The sequence below is a fragment of the Mustela putorius genome, unplaced genomic scaffold, assembly GCF_011764305.1.
Source record: "Mustela putorius furo isolate JIRA1106 unplaced genomic scaffold, ASM1176430v1.1 tig00000095_pilon_pilon_pilon, whole genome shotgun sequence".
NCBI lineage: Eukaryota > Metazoa > Chordata > Mammalia > Carnivora > Mustelidae > Mustela > Mustela putorius.
Window position 1 is genome coordinate 32,834,019 of NW_025421280.1, and position 22,549 is coordinate 32,856,567.

Genomic DNA, 22,549 nt, shown 5'->3' on the forward strand with positions numbered 1-22,549 from the left:
GTTGGTTGGACGACTGCCTTCGGCTGAGGTCATAATCCCAGGACCAGGATCGAGTCCCAGGATCGAGTCCCAGGATCGAGTCCCAGGATCGAGTCCCAGGATCGAGCATTGGGCTCCCAGCTCCACAGGGAGTCTGCTTCTCTCTCTGACCTTCTCTTCACTCATGCTCTCTCTCACTCTCTCTCTCTCTCAAATAAATAAATAAGAAATCTTTAAAAAATAAAATAAAATAAATGAGATCTTTTGCAGCATGTGTGATGAATGGCCAACACCTGCAGAATCGCGGCTTTCTCTGGTCATTTCCAGCGTTCTGAAGGTGCTGGATCCTTCTAGTTGCCTGTAGGGGAATGGAGCCCTCATCTGCTGATTTTCCGTGGGGGGCGGGGGGGGGGTCAGGATTTAGCTCACAGCTTCCTTCTCTCTCTTTGACATTTTTCAGGAACATCCTGACCCCATTATTTCTTCTTCCACCAACTCTAGTTCCTTTGACTGTTCCAATGGGCTAATGTTCAAAGTGAGTGTTCGTTATTTTTTTAAAGATTTTATTTATGTATTTGACAGAAAGAGAGATCACAAGTAGGCAGAGAGGCAGGCAGAGAGGTGACGGGGAAGCAGGCTCCCTGCTGAGCAGAGAACCGATGGGGGGCTCGATCCCAGGACCCTGAGATCATGACCAGAGCCGAAGGCGGAGGTTTAACCCACTGAGCCACCCGGGCGCCCCAAAAGTGAGTGTTCTTAAGGCATTTGCTAGGGGCCAGGCCCTCCCCAGTATTTCTATGTAAATTAAGTAGTTTAATGTCCACATAACTGTGTCTGATCTTAGATAGTACCCTTACTAGTCCATTTTAGAGATGAGAAGCTGAGGCCCAGAAAGGGAAAGTCATTTGCTCCAGGTTACAGAGCTTATTATCAAGTGGCAAAGCCGGGGTGCCCTCTGGTAATTTTGATTTGTTTGTTTGGTTTGAGTGTCACTGGGGGTGAATAAGTTCTTTATTCCATGGCTCTAGCTGAGGCTTAGGAAAACTCAGGAAGTGTATACAACATCTGTCCCCATCACTGTATGCAAATTTTACATAAAAGAAAAGAGCTATAAACAGCTATTGAACTCTGGTTGATAGTATAGGCACTGAAGAACTGGGAGGAGAGTGTGCAGGTGTTTGTGGCACTTTAAAATGAGTAAAAAGGGGCGCCTGGGTGGCTCAGTGGGTTAAGCTTCTGCCTTCGGCTCAGGTCATGATCTCGGGGTCCTGAGATCAAGTCCCGCATCGGGCTCTCTGCTTGGCGGGGGGCCTGCTTCCTCCTCTCTCTCTGCCTGTCTCTCTGCCTACTTGTGATCTCTGTCAAATAAATAAATAAAAATTTTTTAAATAAAAATAAATAAAATGAGTGAAAAGTGGGGCCCCTGGGTGGCTCAGCTGGTTAAGTAGCTGTGGCCGAGGTCATGATCTCAGGGTTGGGAGACTGAGCTCCGCACTGGGCTCTGTGCTGAGCGGGGAGTCTGCTTGGGATTCTCTCCCTCGCCTCTGCTCCCCCCCCCCCGCCCCCACCACATGAACTCTCACCCTCTCTCTTAAAAAAAAAAAAAAGAATAAAAAGTAAGATGGACGAATGGGTAGGAATCAGATACTGGAATACATTCAAATGTTCACTGCAATATGTAGGACTGTGTGGGTATTCACCGGACAGTTGTATAATTCTTTTAACTTTGCTGTATGTTCGAAATATTTCAGAACAAAATGTGGGGACCCCCGAACTGAGCTTCCACCGGAAAACTTGTCTTCTCTCGCCAAGACAGGCAAGAAGCCCCTCAGCTCAAAACAGCCACACTTGGATATGTCCGCTTCCCCCAAAATGGTTCCTCTCCCCGAGGCTCTTCCTTGCGCTTCTGTCTCACCAGGCCCCAAAGCTGGGAGTTGTCAGAGCTTTCTCCGTCTCACCAGTGGGTCCCAAGATTTATCTTAGGGTGACCAGCTGCCCTCCTGTTTTACCCAAGACTGAGAGTTCCCGGGCTGGGGTGCATTCGGTGCTAAAATCAGGGAAATCCCAAACAAATTGAGATGCGTTGGTCCCCAATCTATCATTTCTGCCTCTTAAACATGTTCAGTTTATCCAAATTACCACTGCCCTGGTCTGTACTAATAACACACTTTCCAGTGATGACAATGAACTGTGGTAACTGCTTATTTCAAGGGCTCGTTATGTGCGAGGTGTGGTTCCGCCTATTCACCGCCTATTCACCCGCGTGAGGTCTTTTGATGTGCACAATACCCTGCAGCGAACCACGTGATATCGTCTGTGTCAGAGACGCAGGACGAAGGCACAGAGAGGTACAGTCACCAGCCCCCAGTCACACAGCTAAATAACAGCAGAGGTGCCAGCATCTGAAGCCAGGCCGATGGCCACAGAGCCCCCAGGGTCAACTACTTTGGATAGCCCTCCTGGAGCACTGACTCCATCATTCCAGCCAACGCGGGAAGGGGGGAGGACTCTGCTCACTGTAGGTTCACCCTCATTCACCCCAATCATCTGCGCCTTCACCCAATCATCCATGATCTCATCAGAACAATTACATAGGTAAATATTGTTTCCCCCATCACCCACATATCACCAGCTTATAATCTTTAAAGACGAATGCAATAAAGAAATAAATAAAGTAGAAAGTAATAATTTCCCATAGCAATCCTCCCCCAGGAGACCACGTTTTTTTTTTGTTTTTTTTTTTTTAAGATCTATTTACCGGGTCACCTGGGTGGCTCAGTTGGTTGGGCCTCTGCCTTCTGCTTGGGTCATGATCCCAGGGTCCTGGGATTGAGTTCCGCGTTGGGCTGCCTGCTCAGCAGGGAGTCTGCTTTGTCTCTGCCCTTCCCCCGTTTGTGCTCTCTCTCCCTCTCTCTCTGACAAGTAAATAAAATCTTTTAAAAATATTAATCTATTTGAGAGAAAGCCCAAGAGAGAGCAGAGGAGGGGCAGAGGGAGAAGGAGAGAAGCAGACCCTCCCCCCACCCCACTGTGCAGGGAGCGTGCATTCGGGCTCTATCTCCTGACCCTGAGGTCAAGACTTGAGCCAAAATCAAAAGTCAGACACTCAACCGACTGAGCCATGCAGGCACTCCAGGGATACCACTTTTAACGGCGCTTCTGTTGGTTCCAGAATTTCCTCGTGGAGTATAGCAACCAGCACTTTTAGTTCTAAATCACAACATACTGTGATGGACGGATAGATAGATAGACAGACAAATATAGAGATGGATAAATGGAGAGACAGCTAAATAGAGAGAGAAAAACTGATATAGAGGATATACATGCAGATCTGCCTTTGTCTTGTTTTTTCCCAAACTGATCTTGTAAAAACACACTTCAGAACCCATTCTCCAAACCTCTCACCTACACATCAAGGCCACAGTCCATGGCTCCAGGACCTTGTTCCCATGTTCCCATTATCCCTACCTCCTGAGACCATCTACTTGCCTCCCACCTGGGGCTTCCTCACCACACATGGCAGTCTGGTACACAGAGCCCTTCACTGACCTACCCTTGTCAGAGTCATGTTAACACTGTATCCCCATCTGCCCCCACTGAGTGTACATTGCTTGTCCATGCAGATGTGCTTTCATGGGAAATCCCAGTGGGGAGGTAGAGAGGGGTGCTTGACAACATAGAGATTGGGGAGGGGGGGGTGGGGGTACTGCTAATTGAGTCAAGAGGTCAGGATAGTCTGAGAAGGTGGCATTTAAGCCAAGTACTCATTGACAAGATGATAAGGGAGAGTGGCCTAGTAGTGGGAACAGCAAGCGCAAAGGCCCTGAGGTAGGAATTAGTTGTCCTTGGTGTTCCTTGAGCACTGTGACCCAGACAAAAGAGAGATGCAGAATCTAATCAGGGGTCATTGAAATATCTCCAAGAGTCTTGTCCTGGCCATATTATCATCATCATCAACAACAACAACCAGGTTAGAGCCAAAGCAAGCTATAAGGGAGCTGGTGGCACCCACTCAAGGGATGGAGCCAGGAGAGTAGGGGAGGAGGCTGGACACTCAGATGGAAGGGAGGAGTGTGTGTGTCCTGAGGGTGTTGCTTATTCCATCATTCCCCAAATAATTCCTCAGCAATGGCCCTTCTGTGCTCCAGATTCCAGATGCCCAAGAAAACAGCAGTGAACCAGGCCAAGAGAGTTTGTGTCCCCTAAGAGATCATTCTGGTGGGGAGACAGAAAATGAGATAAGCAGTTGTGGGGTTTGTCAGCCAGTGATAAGGGTTCCAGAGAGTGAAGAGGGTAAGAGGGAGTCAGGTGGGGGTGGGATGCATTTTTGACACGTTACATGAACTTGAATACGATGGGGAGGAGCCTCAGAGTATCTGGGGAAGGAAGGGCCTTTTAGACAAGTAGAATGACAAGAGCCAAGGCCCTGAGGTCAGCTCTATTCCAGGAAGGGTGAGAGGCCACAGAAGTGTGACTGCAAGGGGTGGGGGGCAGGACCTTCAGAAGCCAAAGGAGGAACTCAGCCATAGGACTGACGTTGGTGTTGGGACACAAGGCAAGAGGGAGCCAAATCCTCATCCACCTCCATAGAAAATGGGCAGAACAGGGCTCTGCTGGCCAATGGAAGGATAAGAGCTTATTCAGAATCCAGGAGGTGACCAGAGAGATAAAGCCAGGAATCCACAGGTTTCCTTACATGCTCAACACAAAGTCTGGTTTATTTTGATCATGTGCCCATGCTTTTGCACTTTTTCTTTCTTTCTTTCTTTCTTTTTTTTTTAAGATTTATCTATATGAGAGAGAGACATGGGAGGGGCAGAGGGAGAAGGAGAGAGAATCTCAAGCAGATTCTCCATTCAGCACAGAGCCTGACATGGAGATTGATCTCCCAACCTTGAGATCAGGACCTGACCCAAAACTGAGGGTCAGACTCAACCAACTGGGCCACCCAGGTGCCCCTGCACTTTTTCATTTTAAAAAATATATAGAAAATGTTAACACTTGGAAAAGCTATAAAATAGTATGTAATACTGTTTCCCACTTTTTTGAAGACAAATGTAGGCATAGAATAATTGACAGGAAAACGAAATTAATGGATAGTGACTCTCTGGGCAGGAGTATGACAGGTAAGTGTAATGGTTTTCTTTCTGTTTTTCAGTATTTTCTAACCTTTTTATGAAGACTATGTACTAAAAAAGATAATACATATAATCTTGTGGGATCTCAAAAATAAAAAATAAAAAAACACAGGAAGCAAAGAAGATAATCCCTAAAATACCCCAATACCCTCCACATAAAGAAGCAAATATTAACACTTAGTCCTAAATGCTTCAGGTATTGTGTGGGTGTGTGAATGGAAACAGTAAGGAGAAATAGAAGCCCCCTTCCCAGCCCCCTTGTCCCCAGCCCATCTCCCCAGAAAACACCCATTGCCCTGAATCTGAAATGAGACCTTTGTTTCCTGGGTTTACATTTTAACATATAGATATGTCAAGAGGACGTCTAGCAAAATGACTAACAATACTTTTCAAGCCAAAATCCAAACAGCACATAAAATATAAAATGGAAAGAGAATGCCCCACCCTATCCCCAAAGAAAGGAAAGTAATTAACAGCTAGAGTATAAATTTCCCTGCCCCAACAGAGCAGGTTTTCCTGTCTGTCTTGTTCACTGCTGGGTCAGCCAGTACTGGGCATACAGTGGGTGTTCAATACGTGTTGAATAAAATTTTAGGTTTCTTGGACCAGTCCCCTTTTTAAAAGAAAACTTTTTTTTTTTTTTAATTTTAGGATATTTTTAGATTTCCAGAAAAGTGGCAAAAGGTGGTGCAGGGTACTCCACCGAAATTCAGGCTTTATTTGGATGTTACCAGTTTTTCCACAATTGGCCCTTTTTTGGTCCAGGATCCCACATTTCAATTTGTCCTTTATGTCTCCTTGATCTGCTGCAATCTGTGGCCACTCCTCTAACTTTTCTTCTCCAGGACTGGTGCATTTTTGCAAATACAGGTCAGGTATTCTGTAGAATATCACTCAATTTGGGTGTTTGCTGGGTGTTATTTTTCTCACCCTCCACTTGTGGTTACAGGTTCCTGGGAAGAAACCCACAGAGGCAAGGTGTCCTTCTCAGGACATGATGTCAGTGAGACCTATCCCCAGGGCTGTTAGCCTGGACCGTTTGGTTAAGAGGGTGTCTGCCAGGTGTCTCCCCTGGGAAGGCTCCTGCCTTCTGCTTTCCCATACTTTATTCTTTGGATGAAAGTCACTAACTCCTTTGACTCTAGACCACACTCAAAAGGAGGCTGGAAGGGTTAACTCCAGCTCCTGGAAGGGCCCTTTCCACTTAACACTTACTTGGAATTCTTTCTAGGGAAGATTTGACTTGTCTGCCGTCACACCCATTTTAAAGACGAGGAAGCTGAGGTTGAAGACAACATACTTCCTCACTAGAGGGTGGCCCAGAGTGAGGCCCTACCCAGCCATCGCGGGCTGTGGGCGCCCCAGGTGTGAAGGAAGGGGGAGCGACTCGGCCTGCGTGGGGGCAGAGGGAGGAACTCCGGTGTCTAAGCCCCGTCGCTGGCCCCAGTTGTAGCCCAGTCGGCGGGTCTGCGCCTCCCCCTGGGGTGCTGACCCCCATTCTATAGATGTGCCGCCTGCGCCCCAGAGGAGGCGTGGCGGCGCTGGGTGGCTCAGCCGGATTCGGAGGCGCGGGCGGCCCGGGGCCAGAGGCCCAGGCGCCTGCCCTCCCCGCGGGGGATCACCTGGGCCTGCCCAGGGCCCGCGGACCTGGCGGGAAGGCACGGCCTCCTGCAAGCCACGGCGAGCGCCCCGCACCCCTGCCGCCAGGCCCACTGCTACTCCGGCCGCAGATGGTAGGTGAGACGGCCCCACGGGTGTGAACGCCGCTGGGGCCCGGGGGGGGGGGGGGGGGCGGGGGTGCTCCGCCTGCCCGGGTGACCCACTTCCTGTTTGTCCGGGCTCTGCGGGGGCGGGAGGCACAAACAGCCGGCCTCTGCTGGCTGACCTGGGGCAGGTCACCTCACCTCCCTGAGCCGGTGACCTCCGCGTGAAAAGAGGGCCCCCCCACAATTGGCCCATCGTGAGTGTGCAGGGGACAAGTCAGAGCGGAAGGAGGAAGGCAGGGAGGTGAGGGGCAGGTCAGACAGGGCACCGGGGCAGGGAGTGGGGGGGGGGGGCACTGCCCAAGCACCCACCTGCCTACTCTCTGGGCAGGCGGCACTGGGAGGCCTGCAAGCAGCTGCTGAGTGTGTGAGGGTCAAAAGTCGGTGGTCACGTGGTGTGTCACCAGCTGCCCCCGCCTGGGTTCCTCCTGTGGGGAATGGGGGGTGGGGAGGAGGGGAAGATGTGGGCAGGACTTCCTGGAAAAGGGAGACCCTGGTGTTTGGGGGAGGGAGGTGACCCTGGGACTCAAACCCAGATGTTGTCAAACACACAACTCATGTGAGACACAACATAGACCCACAACACAAGTCAGTCCACAGTGCAGGGTCACAAATCGATGGCCCACGCAGTTCCACTTTAGATCCCAGGCAAAGGTCACCCACATGCCACACGGGCCTTGCCAGGCTCTCTGTGCACATCTACAGGGACAAAGGACTCCCGGGCACACGCAGACATGTGACCCAGGCAGGCACGCTTGGCTACACACAGGAAACAGCGCAGACACACCCAGACACAGGCAGACAAACATGTCCTGGGAGTGCATGGACACACAAGATGGGTCTGGCTGGGGCACACAGATATACAGCCACAGACACAGCACACACAGATAACGGGGAGCCTCGGGCCCATGACACAAACAAGCTCATGTGGGCAAACACAGAGGCTGCACTCACTCGGGGGCCAGACCCCCACCCGAATCCCGTGTCCAGCACTGGGGAACTCCAAAGCTCACATGACCCAAGGGGAGGGCTTCTGGAACAGTCTGTGGAGAAACTGCATCATCCTCACTAATGATCCATTTCCGCCCCAGGGAATAAAGGCTCGGTGACCCACCAGTTCTGCCCAGGAGCTCACCTGCCTCTGAGCCCCCGGCTGACTGCCTTGTGCCTCCCCCAGGGTGAGTGCTGGGTGTGGGATGAGGGTGACCAGAATGGGCCAGCACAGCCACCCTTCCCTGCCCCTGGACCCCGCCTACCCTCTGACTCTCCCAGCGGGCTCCTGCCTGAAGTCCTGGGAACAAGGGCCACACCCAGGGCTTCCCCCTGGGCCAGCCCTGCAGGGAGCTGTCTCCCCCTCTCTGAGCAGGGGTCCCAAAGGCCCACTGCCCGTGCCTCAGCCCAGGACTCATCTCTCCTCCTCCCAGATGGACACACAGACCGTGCTGCTCATCCTGCAAGCCTGGCTGGTGCTCCCCCTGGCTGATGGAGCCAATCCCGTCCTGCGCTTTGTGGCCCTGGGTGACTGGGGAGGAGTCCCCAATGCCCCATTCCACACTGCCAGGGAAATGGCCAATGCCAAGGAGATTGCCAGGACCGTGCAGATTCTCGGTGCAGACTTCATCCTGTCCCTGGGGGACAATTTCTACTTCAGTGGGGTGCAGGATGCCAACGACAAGAGGTTTCAGGTGTGTGCCACTTAGAGTGGGGTGGGGGACCCACGTGGAAAAGCCACTTGACCTGTGGGCTCTGGAGAGGGCAGGGGGAAGCTGGCATTTGTGGGTACCTAGAGCACTCCCTGTCTCCAGCCCCCAACTTGGTGGGAGCACCTGGGTAGCTGCCTGACCGTGGGGTTTGGGGGGGGGTCCCTTCTGTGGGCTGCAGGAGACCTTCGAGGATGTGTTCTCTGCCTCTTCCCTCCGCAATGTGCCCTGGTACGTGCTGGCTGGAAACCACGACCACTTGGGGAACGTCTCGGCACAAATAGCCTATTCCAGGATCTCTCAGCGTTGGTGAGCCTGCCCCACCCCCCTGCCCTGCCTCGCCCCAGTGGACAGAGAGGCCCCCAGGCCTGCGCTGAACCTGGGGCTCCTCTGCTCAAGACACGTACCCCCTGCCTCCGCCTCCCCCGCAGGAACTTCCCCAGTCCTTACTACCGTCTGCGCTTCAAAGTCCCACGGTCCAACGTGTCCGTGGCCATCTTCATGCTGGACACGGTGACGCTGTGTGGCAACTCAGACGACTTCCTCAGCCAGCAGCCCGAGAGGCCCCGGGACCCGGCGCTGGCCCGCACACAGCTGGCCTGGCTCAAGAAGCAGCTGGCAGCGGCCAAGGAGGACTACGTGCTGGTGGCCGGCCACTACCCCGTGTGGTCCATCGCTGAGCACGGGCCCACCCGCTGCCTGGTCAAGCATCTGATGCCTCTGCTGGCCACGTACAAGGTCACCGCCTACCTGTGTGGCCATGACCACAACCTGCAGGTGAGGGTCTGCAGGGGAGGTCGGGAAGGGAAGCCCAGCCCAGCCAATGTGCTTCATGGGATCCTTCTGCTGCTGGGGGGGTGGGCTCCCAAATGTCCCTCAAGCTGTATGCTGTCTAACCACGGAAACAGCCCAAAGCTTCCTAAAAGTCAGCATCCTAGCCACCAGTGGCCAATTGCTTACTCAGTTCTCCCACTGTGAAGCAGGATGGATACATGGCCGCAGGGAAGGAAACTGAGACCCCAAGGGGTTCTGGTCCTTGCCCAGGGTGACTCTCTGGTCAGGGACAGACCTGACCCTGGACTCCAGACAGGGGGGCACAAACAAACTCTCGAAGGGGCTGGGGCCCCCCACTAACCCGGTGCCCTCCGCACACAGTACCTTCAGGATGAGAATGGCGTGGGCTACGTGCTGAGCGGGGCCGGGAACTTCATGGACCCTTCGAAGAAGCATCAGCGCAAGGTCCCCAACGGCTACCTGCGCTTCCACTATGGGGCTGAGGACTCGCTGGGTGGCTTTGCCTACGTGGAGATCAGCCCCAAAGAGATGGGTGTCACTTACATCGAAGCCTCAGGCAAGTCCCTCTTCAAGACCAGACTGCCAAGGCGAGCCAGGCCCGAGCGCCCACGAGTCCACCACCCTAAGGCCTGAGCCAGAGGAACCTTCCTGCCAGGGGCTGGGTGGGCTCTGCTGGGACCCATGCCCATGGGCAGGCTTTCTCACAGGCCTGCCGGGCCGCAGCGGAGCAGGGGTAGAACCACAGACGAGGAGCTGTGGTCCCTGGTGGCCCTTGTGACAGACGCCCACGTATGTGGAAAACACAGGGACACGTGTACCAGCTGGAGCGCTGCGCCCCTGTAGCCGGGCTTGTGCAACTCAAGCTCTGGGCATGGGGGGCAGGGAGGGAAAGCCTTCTCCTGAATCGAGCATCTTTCTGTCACTGCCGAATATTCAATAAAAGAACAGTTGCACTGGCTGAACGTATGCCCTGAGCATCTCTTTCCTCCCTTCGCTGGCATGTCCCATCACCTGGGTCCCAGAGGGTTGGGGACCCTCCCCCTCGCTGCTCTGGGCCTCCAGCTCTCAGCTGGCCTGAGGCATGGATGAGATTTTAAGGAAAGACCAAACAGAAAGCAGGGTTGCCATGCCAGGCAAGCCTTCCTCCTGCATAAGACAACACGACAGAACAACAGAGTTGGACGCACGCTCCTGCTCACGACAACGTGACTGTCCATAACAGAACATTCCCTTTCGCTCATCTCTGTGTGGAATTGGTAATGCCATCATGGGAATAAAAAAAAAAATCTAAGGTTTTTAGAAAAATGAACTATCGGGGTTACCTGAGTGGCTCAGTGGGTTAAGCCTCTGCCTTCGGCTCGGGTCTTGATCTCAGGGTCCTGGGATCGAGTCCTGCGTCGGGCTCTCTGCTCGGCAGGGAGCCTGCTTCCCCCTCTCTCTCTGCCTGCCTCTCTGCCTGCTTGTGATCTCTCTCTCTCTCTCTGTCAAATAAAAAAAATAATAATAAAATCTTAAGAAAAAAAGAAAAAAGAAAAATGAACTATCTGCTCCCCTCCCTGTTCTTCCGTCCCCTTCTCTTGGAAGGAAAAAAAAAAAAAACCTCTTTGTAAATGCCTTGTTTCCTTCCAGGGTTTCTCTGTTCAAAGAAGAACATACGTGACCTTGTTTTCTCCCCCTCTCCCATGGATCTGCGCCTTGCTTATTTGTTTTCAAACCTGTGGTATGGCCGTGTCATTGACACATTGACACATTTAAAGGGTGCAGTTCCTTGAGTTCTAACACAGGCACATAGCCACAAACGCACCACCAAGGTAGAAGCATTTCCCACAGCCCCAAAGGTTCACTTTGCACTTGGCTGTTGCTGCCCTGTTACACCTGGAGATCTGCCCATCAGCTCTCAGGTGAGCTTCTGGCTCTTGCCCCAGCTACAAAGGCCCCGCCTGGTCCCGCTGTCTATCTAACTAGCCAGCTACCTACTGAGGATTGTCTGAATTGCTTCCAATAATTTTGCTATCCTCAAACATTGCTGCAGGAAATGCCTCTATGCGTTCATTACCTACGTGTACAAATATGTTTGTAGGATAACTTGGGTACGTTCCCACAAGTAGGACCGCCCTTCTTTATAATGGCCATGGAGCTTGGCTCCTGGCTGGGGTCTGGCGAAATCTTTCCCAATCCTTCCCTCTTTCCAGCACAGCTTCAGGGTGCCTGGGTGGCTCAGTTGGTTAAGGGTCTGCCTTCAGCTCACAGCATGGTCTTCAGGTCCTGGGATCGAGCCCCGCCTTTGGCTCAGGTCATGATCCCAGGACCCTGGGATGAAGTTCCACATTGGGCTCCCCGCTCTGCAGGGAGCCAGCTTCTCCCTCTGCCCCTCCTCCCACTTGTTCTCTCAATCTCTCTCTCACTCTCTCAAATAAATAAATAAAATCTTAAAAAAACAAAACAAAAACAAAAACAAAACACACATCTGCAGGGGATACCCTTGGAGCCGTGTGCCTTTGTATATCTGTGCAAGTAGGTACATAGCAAAACTTCCAGAAGCAGAACTATGTCAGGCCCCGTTTCTTACAATAAAATGTCGAAAGCAGAATGGACATTGGACATCCTAAGTCGAAAACTGCAGAGAAGTCTAGTTCCCCCAGGGGGTTGCGGGGGTGGGGTGGGGGGGAGTTGAGTAACACCCACCCACACACTGCCTGAACCAGCCAGGGAGAGGCCCGTCACAGACGCTGCTCCCTTGGCCCGCCCTCAACTGTCACTTCAGCTGCCACAGGGCAGGGACCCATCTGTGGGGCTCCAACTGTCAGCCCCACCAAGAGAAATGAAATAACACCCTGGACAAAATGCAACTGAGTTACTTCTAGGGAGAGAACAGGCTGAAAGAGGCACCTTTCATTTGCTACTTAATAGAAGTCGATCTTGTTACATTTGTTATAGACAGGCGGGTTCCTGTGGACATGAAGCAAAGCCCTCTCACCAAAATGCTAGCCCTGGGTTCCTTCCAGCTGACGTTTACCTGCCTGCCAAGCTCTATGCACAAAACAACAAAGGGGCACCTGGGTGGCTCAGTGGATTAAAGCCTCTGCTTTCGGATCAGGTTATGATCGAGCCCCACATCAGGCTCTCTGCTCTGCAGGAAGCCTGCTTCCTCCTCGCTCTCTGCCTGCCTCTCTTCCTGCTTGTGATCTCTGTCTGTCAAATAAATAAATAAAATCTTAAAAAAAAAAAAACACAACAACAACAACAAAACACCAACACTTCTAGTCCCGACCCATGAGGCCAGGGCCAGAGTCATCCTTGCTTCTCTGAGGATATTTGAGAAGCTTGACAGATTAAGTGATGTGCCCAAGGTCAAGCCCAGGAAGTGGCAGACCCTTAATCTTAACCACAACTGTCCAGGCGGTTCACAGCTACCCAGCCTCTTCCCACTGACTCAGAGGCTCCAGGCAGGCAGGGATCTGAATCAGAAGTCAGCCCAATGTCCCTGTTCACAGGGCCCAGAGCGTGGAATTAGCCCAATGTCCCTGTTCACAGGCCCAGCACGTGGAAAGGAGAAGTGACACATCCAAGCTGACACAGGGAATGAGGGGCAGGGAGTGGGATGGTCAGCCAGGCCCCCTTCTCCGCAACGACCAAGTACTGCTGCCAAGCACCTACCCTTGTGTCAGGCAGCTGCAGACCCAAGAAAAGCCAAAAAGAATAAGGCAAGGCAGACCCTCGCCCTCGGAAGGCTTCCATCCTGCTCCGGGGTGAATGCCAGTTAGCATGCAGCCACTGTTAGAAAGAAGCCTTCTAAACGTCTGTCACATGATGGCAGAGCTCCTCAAGGCCACTCACAGGCTCTCACCTCCTCTCACTCTCCACAGGCAACCTCTAGTGATCCGACCACCATCACCATGGATGTTGTTATCTCCCCAACTCTGCTCCTCACACCAGGGCCAGGAGAGGCAGTAGCGTTCTCTTGAGGCCAGCAGCTGGTCGTGGAGGTCAGTGTATACCCTCCACAACCTCGCAGGCCAAGAATCGGAAATAAGAAGGTAAGAGACCTGCCTTACGAAATGCACTGTCATCAAAACAATGTGACATCAGATCAGAGAAAACATCCAGAGGAAATCCAGAAACAAATTCAAGAACACATGAGAACGTGACACAGGTTGAAGGCAGTGCTGTAACTTCGCAGAAAGGTGTTATTTGCCTCGTCAATTTTCCCAGAAGACAGAGCCTAAGCCCTACTTCAGACAAGAGACAAAAATTAAAACCCGGAGGGATCACATATTTTAGTATAGAAATAAAACACAGGGGCCCCTGGGTGGTTCAGTTGGTTAAGCATCCGCCTTTGGCTCAGGTCCTGATCCCAGGGTCCTGGGATCGAGCCCCGCTCAGGCTCCTTCCTCAGCGGGGAACCTGCTTCTCCCTCTGCCACTGGCCCTGCTTGTGTTCTCTCTCTCTGTGTCAAATAAATAAATAAAATCAAAGAAAGAAAGAAAGAAGACACAATAGAAGAAAAAGTACATCCACACAAAGATAATAATGAGACGGTTGGGAGTAGCTCTACTCATAACCTGCCCCAAACTGGAAACAACCCACACGGCCATCAACAGGGGCGAAGATAAACAATCTGTGGTCCATCCACACAATGGGATACAACTTAGTGACAGAATGAAGGAAACAACTGACAGACACAACACAGACAAGTCTCAAACTGAGTGAGCTGAGCTAAAGAAGCTAAAGTCAAAAGACTGTACATAACCTATGATTCTGTCCATAGGACTTTCTGAAAAAATATAAGGGCTATAGGATCTAAAAACAGATCAGTTGGTGCCAGGGGCTGGGGGCAGCGGCAGGGGCAAGGGCACGAACTGACTACAAAGAAACATAAAGAAACTTTTGGGGGTTGCTGGAGCGTCTGAGTGGCTCAGTCGGAGAAGCCTCTGCCTTTGGCTCAGGTCATGATCTCAGGGTTCAAGTTGTGATCTCAGGGTCCTGAGATCAAACCCTATGTTGTCACTGGGCTTTCTGCTCAGCAGGGAGTCTGCTTCTCCCTCTTGCTCTCTCTCTCTCTCTCTCTCTCTCTCACTCTGCTCCTCCTCCCTCCTCATGCTCTGTCTCTGTCTCTCAAATAAATAAAATCTTTTTTTTTTTTCTTTAATAGGAAGGGCCAGGCCATGCAGGACCCTATGGGCCATGCTAGGAGTTTGGTCTTTTTTCTTTTTTTTTTTTAAGATTTTATTTATTTATTTGATAGAGAGATTGAGAGAGAGCACAACAAGGCAGAGCAGCAGGCAGAGGGAAACGGAGAAGCAGTCTCCCCACTGAGTAGGGATCTCAATATGAGGCTTGATCGCAGGACCCTGAGATCATGACTTGAACCCTGAGATCATGGCCTGAGCCGAAGGCATCCACTAAACCAAATGAGCCACCCAGGTGCCCCTAAATAAATAAAATCTTAAAACATTTTTAAAAAGACACCTTTTGGGAGTGATGGATACATTCACTATCTTAATTGTGGTGATGGTTTCATGGGTGGACACTTATGTCAAAACGTGAAATTTTGTACTTTACCTGAGACTTATTTTCTGTCACTTATTATCTCAATAAAGCTGGGTAGGAAGGAAGGTAGGAGAAAGTGAGAAAGACAGAAATAGAAAATAGAAGGAGAAAGAAAAGAAACTAACAAACCCGCCAATCATGAGCATATAAGGGATCGTCCATATATACTATGGCTGAGTTGCAATACGAATTGTGTAGCTACTAAAAACAAAAGCTACTCGGATGTGTTTTGACTATTCAGGGTAATAGCAAATTTCAAGGTAACATACAGTGGGATCCCATCCACAGCGTATACAAGTTTGTATCCGCACTGAAAAAGGTCGCTAAGTCAGTTCCAAGGCTAATACTGCCCCCTAGGGGTTACCTTGAAGATAGCTCAACTTAAAATACCTCTCAATACAAATTATTTTCCTGAACGCTCTAATGAAAACAGCTCTTATCAAGGTCACCAGAGACCAAAATACTTGCAGAGTCAGAAGAGTCAATTCTCTTTCCTCATCTCAGTGAATGTCTCAACCACATGTGAGACAGCTAACCAACTCTCCCTGTTTTGAAATACCTTTTTCTGGAGGCTGCTGGAAAAGGACACCTACCTCTCCCCGCCCTACCTCATCAGTCTGTTCTGTCTCTTGCTGACACCTTTTCCTAACATCCAAGGATGGGGTGCCCCTAGTCTCCTTCTTAGCCCTCTTCTTTAGCCATACTTTGCCCCTCACCCTGAAACCAGATGACTTCCTCAGGCTCCAAGGCTTCAGATCACCTCTATAGGTGAGTGGCTCTCAAAATCACATCCAGATCCTTCCTCTGAGCCCCAGACTCCACTTCCAATGGCCTGTCCCATACCTCTTTTTGCTTGTCTCAAAAATCATGGCTAGAATACGCTTGATTTCTCCTCCAAATCATCTCCCTGAGAGGCAGCACCCAGGGCCTCCAGACAGTGGCTTTCACCTTTGATTCCTTTCTTTCCTTCACTCCAGAAATTTCATGTTTCTGTGTAACTCCGGCCCAGCCTTCGATTTCAACCTGAGCGTCAGCCTCCCAGAGAAGCCTTCCCTAAGCTCTCAGGCTGGCTTGGCAGTCCCCACCGCCATCATATGCTTTGAGAGCCACACATTCTCCTCTGCGGCAGTGCAGTACTACCCTGAAGAGTGTAGTAATTGATTCTTTATGTCCAGCCTCTTCCCTAAGTTGTGGGATTCGTAAAGCCTTATTCCTTCTACCTCCAACTCCAAAGCGGTCCCTAACATGGCCCACAACACTCCACGTGGTCTGGTCCATATATGCCTATCCAGTCTTTTCTTACAACTTCAGCACCCAGCGTGGTGCGTGGACTAGCAGCATGGACGTCACGGGCGAGCTAATCGGAAATGCAGACTTTTAGACCGCACACTTGACCTAAAGAATCAGACCTGAACTTTAAGAAGATCCGCAGGCTCTTACTAAAGTTTGAGAAGACAGTCCGACAAGCTCCCCCGTCACCGACTCCGCCGTAATGGTATCTGCAATTCCTTAGCCCTGAGATGTTTGAATGTGTCCGCCGTTGGGGAGACCCTGGTGGGCTGCGAGGGGCTGGGGCTTGAACTAGGAGAAAAGACAAGTGAAGATGCTGCGGCCAAGGGCAAGTCAGCCTTTCCCTCGCTGGAAACTCAGCCACCGCCGCTCCCGAAACTCGGTTATCTACCCTCCTGAGAACTCAGCAGAAGGGATGCGGCGCAGTACCACATACCGAGGCGCACGCGCCTCCGCGCAGGCGCACTGCGACCCTGCCGTCCGGGCCCGGTACGCGAGTACGCGTGTGCACTGGAGGAGGCGGGGCCTGCCCGCGGGGCGGTCCTCGTTGCGGGTAAGAAGAGGAGAAGGGTTTCCGCTTCCGGCGGGAGACGGAAGTCACTGTCTCCCGGTGAACGAGCCGTCGCAACGAGGGGAGAAGAGTGTAGGTGACTGTTCGCACCGGCGGGCGTTGGGCTTGGCGTGACTGGGCGATCTTCCGCTTGGGGACGCTCAGGGGGTCCCAGAGGAGGCGTCGAGGACCTGGGGCTTGGGGGGGGGGTGGCCTGCCGGGGAGCTTGGCTCCCTCGGACCCCAGCTCGCTAAGCGCGGCTGCACGGTGGCCGGGCTCCCACTGGCGGCCGGCGGGAGACGTCACCGAAACCTCGGTGAGCTTGGACGGACCGCTCACCCGCCGCCTCGTGAGTAACGGCAGGGTTGAGGACCGATTCCTTTTCCGGGCCCCCTTGGCGCGCTTGGACTTAGGTCGCCACAGGGCAGGCTAAGGCCCCTGGAGCTTTGTGTACAGGCCAGACCCCTTTTTCGCTGTGGGGTTGGGGATGCTGCAGATGCTGGGTAAAAGGAGATTCTGGGGTGCATCCGTACCTTCTGATTCAAGAGACTTATTCATTCAACAAGTAGTTATTGAACGCTTAATGCATACCAGGCACTACCCGTGCTGGGGATTCAGCGGTGGGCAAATCGTGCCTCCCACGCTGTTCCATTGGGGGCAGATCTGAGATGAGGTTCGGAAATATCCACCACCACCCCCATCTCCCCCGCCAGGTGATTCTGTTACAGATGGTACCCGCGACCCGCTTTGGGAAAACAAAACACTGCCCCTAGCAGTGGAGAGACATGGGTCAGTAGAAATGGCCACACCTTTGAGGTCTGGCTGCATTCCTCGGCTGCCCCATCTCGTACCCTTTCCCATTGCTCACTGAGCTTCTGCTGTACCAATCTTTCCCTTTCTGGGAAAAGGGCGGGGGGAAAAGCTGCTTCTACCTCAGCCCTTGCAATTGCTGTTCCATCAGGTTGGACTGTTTCACGTGGTTGCTCTGTCTCATCATTCAGGCCTCCGCTTAAGTGACTTTTACCCAGAGGGTCCTTGCCACCCCACTCTTACCTGAAGTAGCCCCATTCCGGAGGTATTCACTTAGCCCTGATTGATTAATCTCATAGCACTTACTGATGTTGGAAATAATTTTTCTCACGACGTTGTTGAGGGTCTATCATCTTCTACTAGAATAGAGGTTCCGTGAGAGCATGCACCTTGTCTGCCTCGAATGCAGCCTTGCTGTGGTTAGCAAAGGGCCTGGCATCGGTTCATTCATTCATTTATTCCGTAAACATTGGTTGTGTGCCAGCAGTTCCAGGCTCTGGGGATACAAAGAAAAGACAGAAATCCCCACCGCCACATAATTTGCATTTGGAGGGAGGTGGGCGGGGAAAGAGATGCAGGGAGACCAGTGAGGAGGCTGTGTGAGCATGACAGGGACTCTGGACCCAGACCTTGGTCTTGGCGAGAAGTGGGCAGATTCTGGATTTCTTTTAGAGGTAGAGCGGTAAGATCACGATGAGATAACGGGTGTGAGAGGGAGAGAAAGGAATCAAGGGTGAGTCCAAGTTTTTTTGGATAGATGGATTTGCTGTCTGCTGAGATGGGGAAGACCAGAAGAGCATCCCAAAACCAAGCTGCTGGGGTGCCTGGGTGGCTTAGTGGGTTAATCCTCTGCCTTCTGCTTAGGTCCTCGTCTCAGGGTCCTGGAATCGAGCCCCACATCCAGCTCTCTGCTCGGCAGGGAGCCTGCTCCCCCCGCACCGCCACCACCTGCCTCTCTGCCTACTTGTGATCTCTGTCAAATAAATTAAAACAAAACAAACAAACAAAAACCAAGCTGCTGAGTTATGTTTAAATGTGTCTTAGCATCAGGTGAAGGTGTAGCCGAGGCAGTTAAACAAGCCAGTCTGCGGCTGAGAGGAGACACTGAGGATGGTGAGATCAGGAGGCATCAGTATAGAGGAGGCATTTGAAGCCCTGAGGTGGGGCGAGATCTCCACGGAGGTGAATGCAAATGAAGTAGACCCCCAAAGATTGACCTTGGGGGCTCATGTACCATTAGAGACGTTGGGGCTGGGGGGAGCAGCAGCAGCAGAAACCGAAAGGAGCCATCAGTGAGTTCTGAGAACCGCAGGGGGAAGGGTGGGAAGAGGGACCAACAGTGTTCAGTGCCCTGAGGCGGGGATGAGCAGAACGGTGGGGAGGTAGGGGGAGAGTGGGAGGAAATGAATGCAGACAGTGAGTGCAGACAGCTCTTCTAGAAAAGCCCAGAGAGTGAAGAGGTGGTTGTCTTTTTGTTTAGAAAGAGCGCTCCAGCTGGTGAGCTATGGCAGGGGCAGAGGGAGAGAGAGAGAATCTCAAGCAGACTGTGTGCTGAGCAGGGAGTCCTACGCGGGACTCGATCCCGTGACCCTGAGTTCATAACCTGAGCGGAAATCAGGAGTTAGACACTCAACCCACTGAGCCAGCCAGGTGCCCCATGAGGTGGTGGTTTTTAAGGATGTATATAATAACTGTGTTTGTTAATGAGCTAGAGGAGAGAGACAGCGTTGGCGGGATTCAGAGCAAAGGAGGGGAGGCAGAATGGGGGGGTTCCTGGGGCTTGTGGGTATTCTGTGTGACTACTTCTGGACACTCTGAGAATTGGGAACACCCCAGGTCAAGAATGAGGATGGGATGTAGAGAGCGATCGCTAAATATGAGTGAAATTTATTTTTCTGTTGATTGTGGCAGGCTTCTGGCCTCTCGAGTCAGTGTGGAATAGTTAAAGCCACACGGACTGGGGAGAGGGGCAGCAGCAAGGGGGGAGAGTGCTTTGGGAAGGCACTCCCAGGTCCGGGGATCATGGAGCCCTGAGCACAGTGTCTGGCATGGGAGATGTGCTCAGTGATCCCCCCTGCTTCCAAGATGTCTGTTCTTGGACATTCCAAGGTGTGTTGTTCTTCCTGGGTGTTAGACATCAGAGAACGATGCCACCTTCTCTCCCACTCACCTTCTCCATCAGCCACCATTGTGGGAGTCATCCTGGACCCCTCCTCTCGCCACACCCACTCAGCTGACGCATCTCAGACTCTGAGCCACTGCGGTCCCTCCTCGCTGAACAGCCCAGCCCTGGTTCCGGCTGCATCCAGACCTCTGCCCGGTTCTCCATGATGCCTTAGAAAGGCAGAGATTTCGGGGGCACCTGGGCGGCTCAGTGGGTTAGGCCTCTGCCTTCAGGTCGGGTCATGGTCTCAGGGTCCTGGGATCGAGCCCCGCATCGGGCTCTCTGCTCAGCGGGGAACCTGCTTCCCCTCCCTACGGCCTGCCTCTCTGCCTACTTGTGATCTCTCTCTCTCTCTCTCTGTCTGTCAAATAAATAAAGAAAATCTTTTATTAAAGAAAAAAAAGAGAGAGATTTCATCCTTCCTCTCCTCACTGCCCCCAGGTTCCGTCCAAACCCCCCCACCTGCCCCTCCTCCCTCCTTACCCTGCTCCTCACCCCACCTGTGTAGTCCCCAAATGTTGGCCTCAGGCACCTGTCCTCAGACTTGGTATGTGGCATTTCTGTAGACTTGATGCTTCTCCCATCTCTTCTGCCCACCAGTCCTTTATCTGTGGAGAGCGGCCCAGGAGGTTCACCCCGAGAATCTGTCAAATGCCTTGAGTGTCGTTCCTTCCTTGCATGTCCCTTTGACGAGAGGAGCAGCTGCTCCTAAAATCATCGGCTTCTGAGTGCCTAGGCCCTGCCCAGCCCTGTGCAGCTGGTCGGCTGGAGTCCCTTGTGTCGTCCTCACCAGGAACAGTGGCGTCTTTTGTGGGCGCCAGTGATGGACGGGCCAGGCCCTGTACTTACTTCACGTATCATGTGTCGTAGCAGCTCCACAAGACCCCTCTGAAATAGCAGCTTCATCTCTGTTTTACTGACAGGAAACTGAGGCACAGAGAATTTAAGTCACCAGCCTGGGGTCACCCAGGCTTCCTGGGTGCCTGGGTGGCTCAGTGGGTTAAGCCTCTGCATTCAGCTCCGGTCAGGATCTCAGGGTCCTGGGATTGAGTCCCAAATCGGGTTCTCTGCTCGGTAGGGAGCCTGCTTCCTCCTCTCTCTCTCTCTCTGCCTGCCTCTCTGCCTACTTGTGATCTCTATGTCAAATAAATTAAAAATTTAAAAATTTAAAAAAAAAAAAAAAAAAAGAACTCAGGCTTCCTGATTGATGCCAGAGCCTGCTGCCATGCCCCCTGCCCAGAGTGTGCCCGGACTGTCCACCTGCCTGGGGACTGGGCGCCTTCTCCCTCAGGGGCAGGGCCTGAGGTGCCAGCCAGGCCGCCTTCCCAGCCTGCCTCCTAGAGCATCAAGCTGGAGGGCTCTGTGGATCCCCCGAGTTGCTGACTTCCGCTCCCACCGCCCCCCCCCCAGGTTTGCCGTCCTTCAGACATGGGGCGCAGAAAGTCAAAACGGAAGCCACCCCCCAAAAAGAAGATGACCGGCACCCTAGAGACCCAGTTCACCTGCCCCTTCTGCAACCACGAGAAGTCTTGTGACGTAAAAATGTGAGTGGGGGCCCCGGCCTCCTCCCTCCTCCCAAAGTCGGGCTCCTCCCTCCTCCCAAAGTCGGGCGGCGGCTTCCCTGCTCCCACCTCTGCCCCAGGCCTTCCCAGGTGGGGGGATCATCACCGAGAGACACAGGCTCCTTTACTCACCAGTCCCTCCCCCTCCTCCTCTTCCAGGGATCGTGCCCGCAACACTGGAGTCATCTCTTGTACCGTGTGCCTAGAGGAATTCCAGACGCCCATCACATGTATCCTTGGGAAACCAGGCTTTTCCTGGAAGGTGGGGTCGGGTGGGAAGGGTTGGGGGCAGTCAGGGCTCCCCTGCCCCGGGTGGGCTGCCCCAGGGCACCTGGCCAGGAGCAGAGGGACCGGACTCAAGTCTCTGCTCATCTGGCCCTGCTCTTTGCCGCAGTGCAGGGCTGTGGCTGCCCCGGGGGAAGAGGAGCCACCTGCTGGTTTCCATAGGGTGCAGGGCGGGGACCTGGCTGATACCAGTGAGAGGTGTATACGGGGAAGGGGCCCAGTGCCACCAGTCGTCCTTGACTTCAGCGGCCTAGACTTGTCAGAACCAGTGGACGTGTACAGCGATTGGATAGATGCCTGTGAGGCAGCCAATCAGTAGCGACGCAGAGGACCCGCTCCCCTGGCAGCGCCGCCTGCCATGGACCTGCCCCTTTGGCTGCCAGTCCAGAGACATTCCAGGGTCCAGGGTGTGGGTCCAGGGCCTTCCCAGCCCTCTGCGTATATGGAGTGTGTGTGGCTGTGAGTGAGTGCGGTTGTGTGACCTTGGCGGTGTGCTTGTGGGCAGGGACTGGAGGTGAGGTGGGGTTGTTGGGCCCCCTGGGGGTCTGAAGTGCATCACTGGGCTCTGAAAGCCTTGAACTTGATTGCTCCTGCCTGGAACCGGTGTCCTGACCTCCTGGGCAAGGGCAAGGCCAGCAGAGGCTGCCTCGGGACCCTCCGGCCTCCTCAGCCACTTCACCAGCACCTTGCCCGTTTGAACTGGACTGCCCTCCCTCCTTCCCTGCCTTCCAAGGCCTGTGGCCTGAGACTGAGAGCCACGGTCCCGTAGCCCCCTTGGCCAGGCCCTGGCAGAACAGCCCCTTTTCATGTTCAGTTGCTTTTGTAGCTGAGAAGGGGCTGGGTCGGGGCTAGCTGTCAGCCACAAGCCCTTAAATAAAGCAGCCGATGCAAACTCCTGCCTCCCTGTGATTTCCTGGGTTCTGGGTCAGGCCCAGGGGCTCAGTGAGGGAGAGGAGGAGACAG

At 52.9% G+C, this 22,549-nt stretch overlaps 2 protein-coding genes across 6 annotated transcripts; both read left to right on the forward strand.

Moving 5' to 3' along the window:
• Positions 1-6,457: 6,457 nt before the first annotated feature.
• On the forward strand, positions 6,458-10,333 carry ACP5 (acid phosphatase 5, tartrate resistant). Of its 3 annotated transcripts, none has more exons than XM_004748371.3 (6): positions 6,458-6,850; positions 7,972-8,058; positions 8,305-8,565; positions 8,762-8,889; positions 9,012-9,357; positions 9,736-10,333. In XM_004748371.3, exons 3-6 carry the CDS (start codon positions 8,305-8,307, stop codon positions 10,006-10,008), a joined length of 1,008 nt encoding a protein of 335 aa, XP_004748428.1. In that variant the 5' UTR covers positions 6,458-6,850; positions 7,972-8,058; the 3' UTR covers positions 10,009-10,333. The 3 variants fall into 3 exon arrangements, with proteins under 3 accessions (XP_004748428.1, XP_004748430.1, XP_004748429.1); XM_004748373.3 differs by lacking the exon at positions 6,458-6,850 and adding an exon at positions 6,937-7,077; XM_004748372.3 differs by lacking the exon at positions 6,458-6,850 and adding an exon at positions 6,947-7,124.
• A 6,395-nt stretch (positions 10,334-16,728) lies between these two features.
• On the forward strand, positions 16,729-22,478 carry ELOF1 (elongation factor 1). Of its 3 annotated transcripts, none has more exons than XM_004748374.3 (4): positions 16,729-16,858; positions 21,150-21,283; positions 21,461-21,531; positions 21,841-22,478. In XM_004748374.3, the coding sequence occupies exons 2-4, from the start codon at positions 21,168-21,170 to the stop codon at positions 21,903-21,905; spliced, it is 252 nt and encodes an 83-aa protein (XP_004748431.1). In that variant the 5' UTR covers positions 16,729-16,858; positions 21,150-21,167; the 3' UTR covers positions 21,906-22,478. The 3 variants fall into 3 exon arrangements, with proteins under 3 accessions (XP_004748431.1, XP_044939584.1, XP_004748432.1); XM_045083649.1 differs by having other exon boundaries at positions 16,742-16,862; XM_004748375.3 differs by lacking the exon at positions 16,729-16,858 and adding an exon at positions 16,870-17,114.
• The last annotated feature ends 71 nt before the right edge of the window (positions 22,479-22,549 follow it).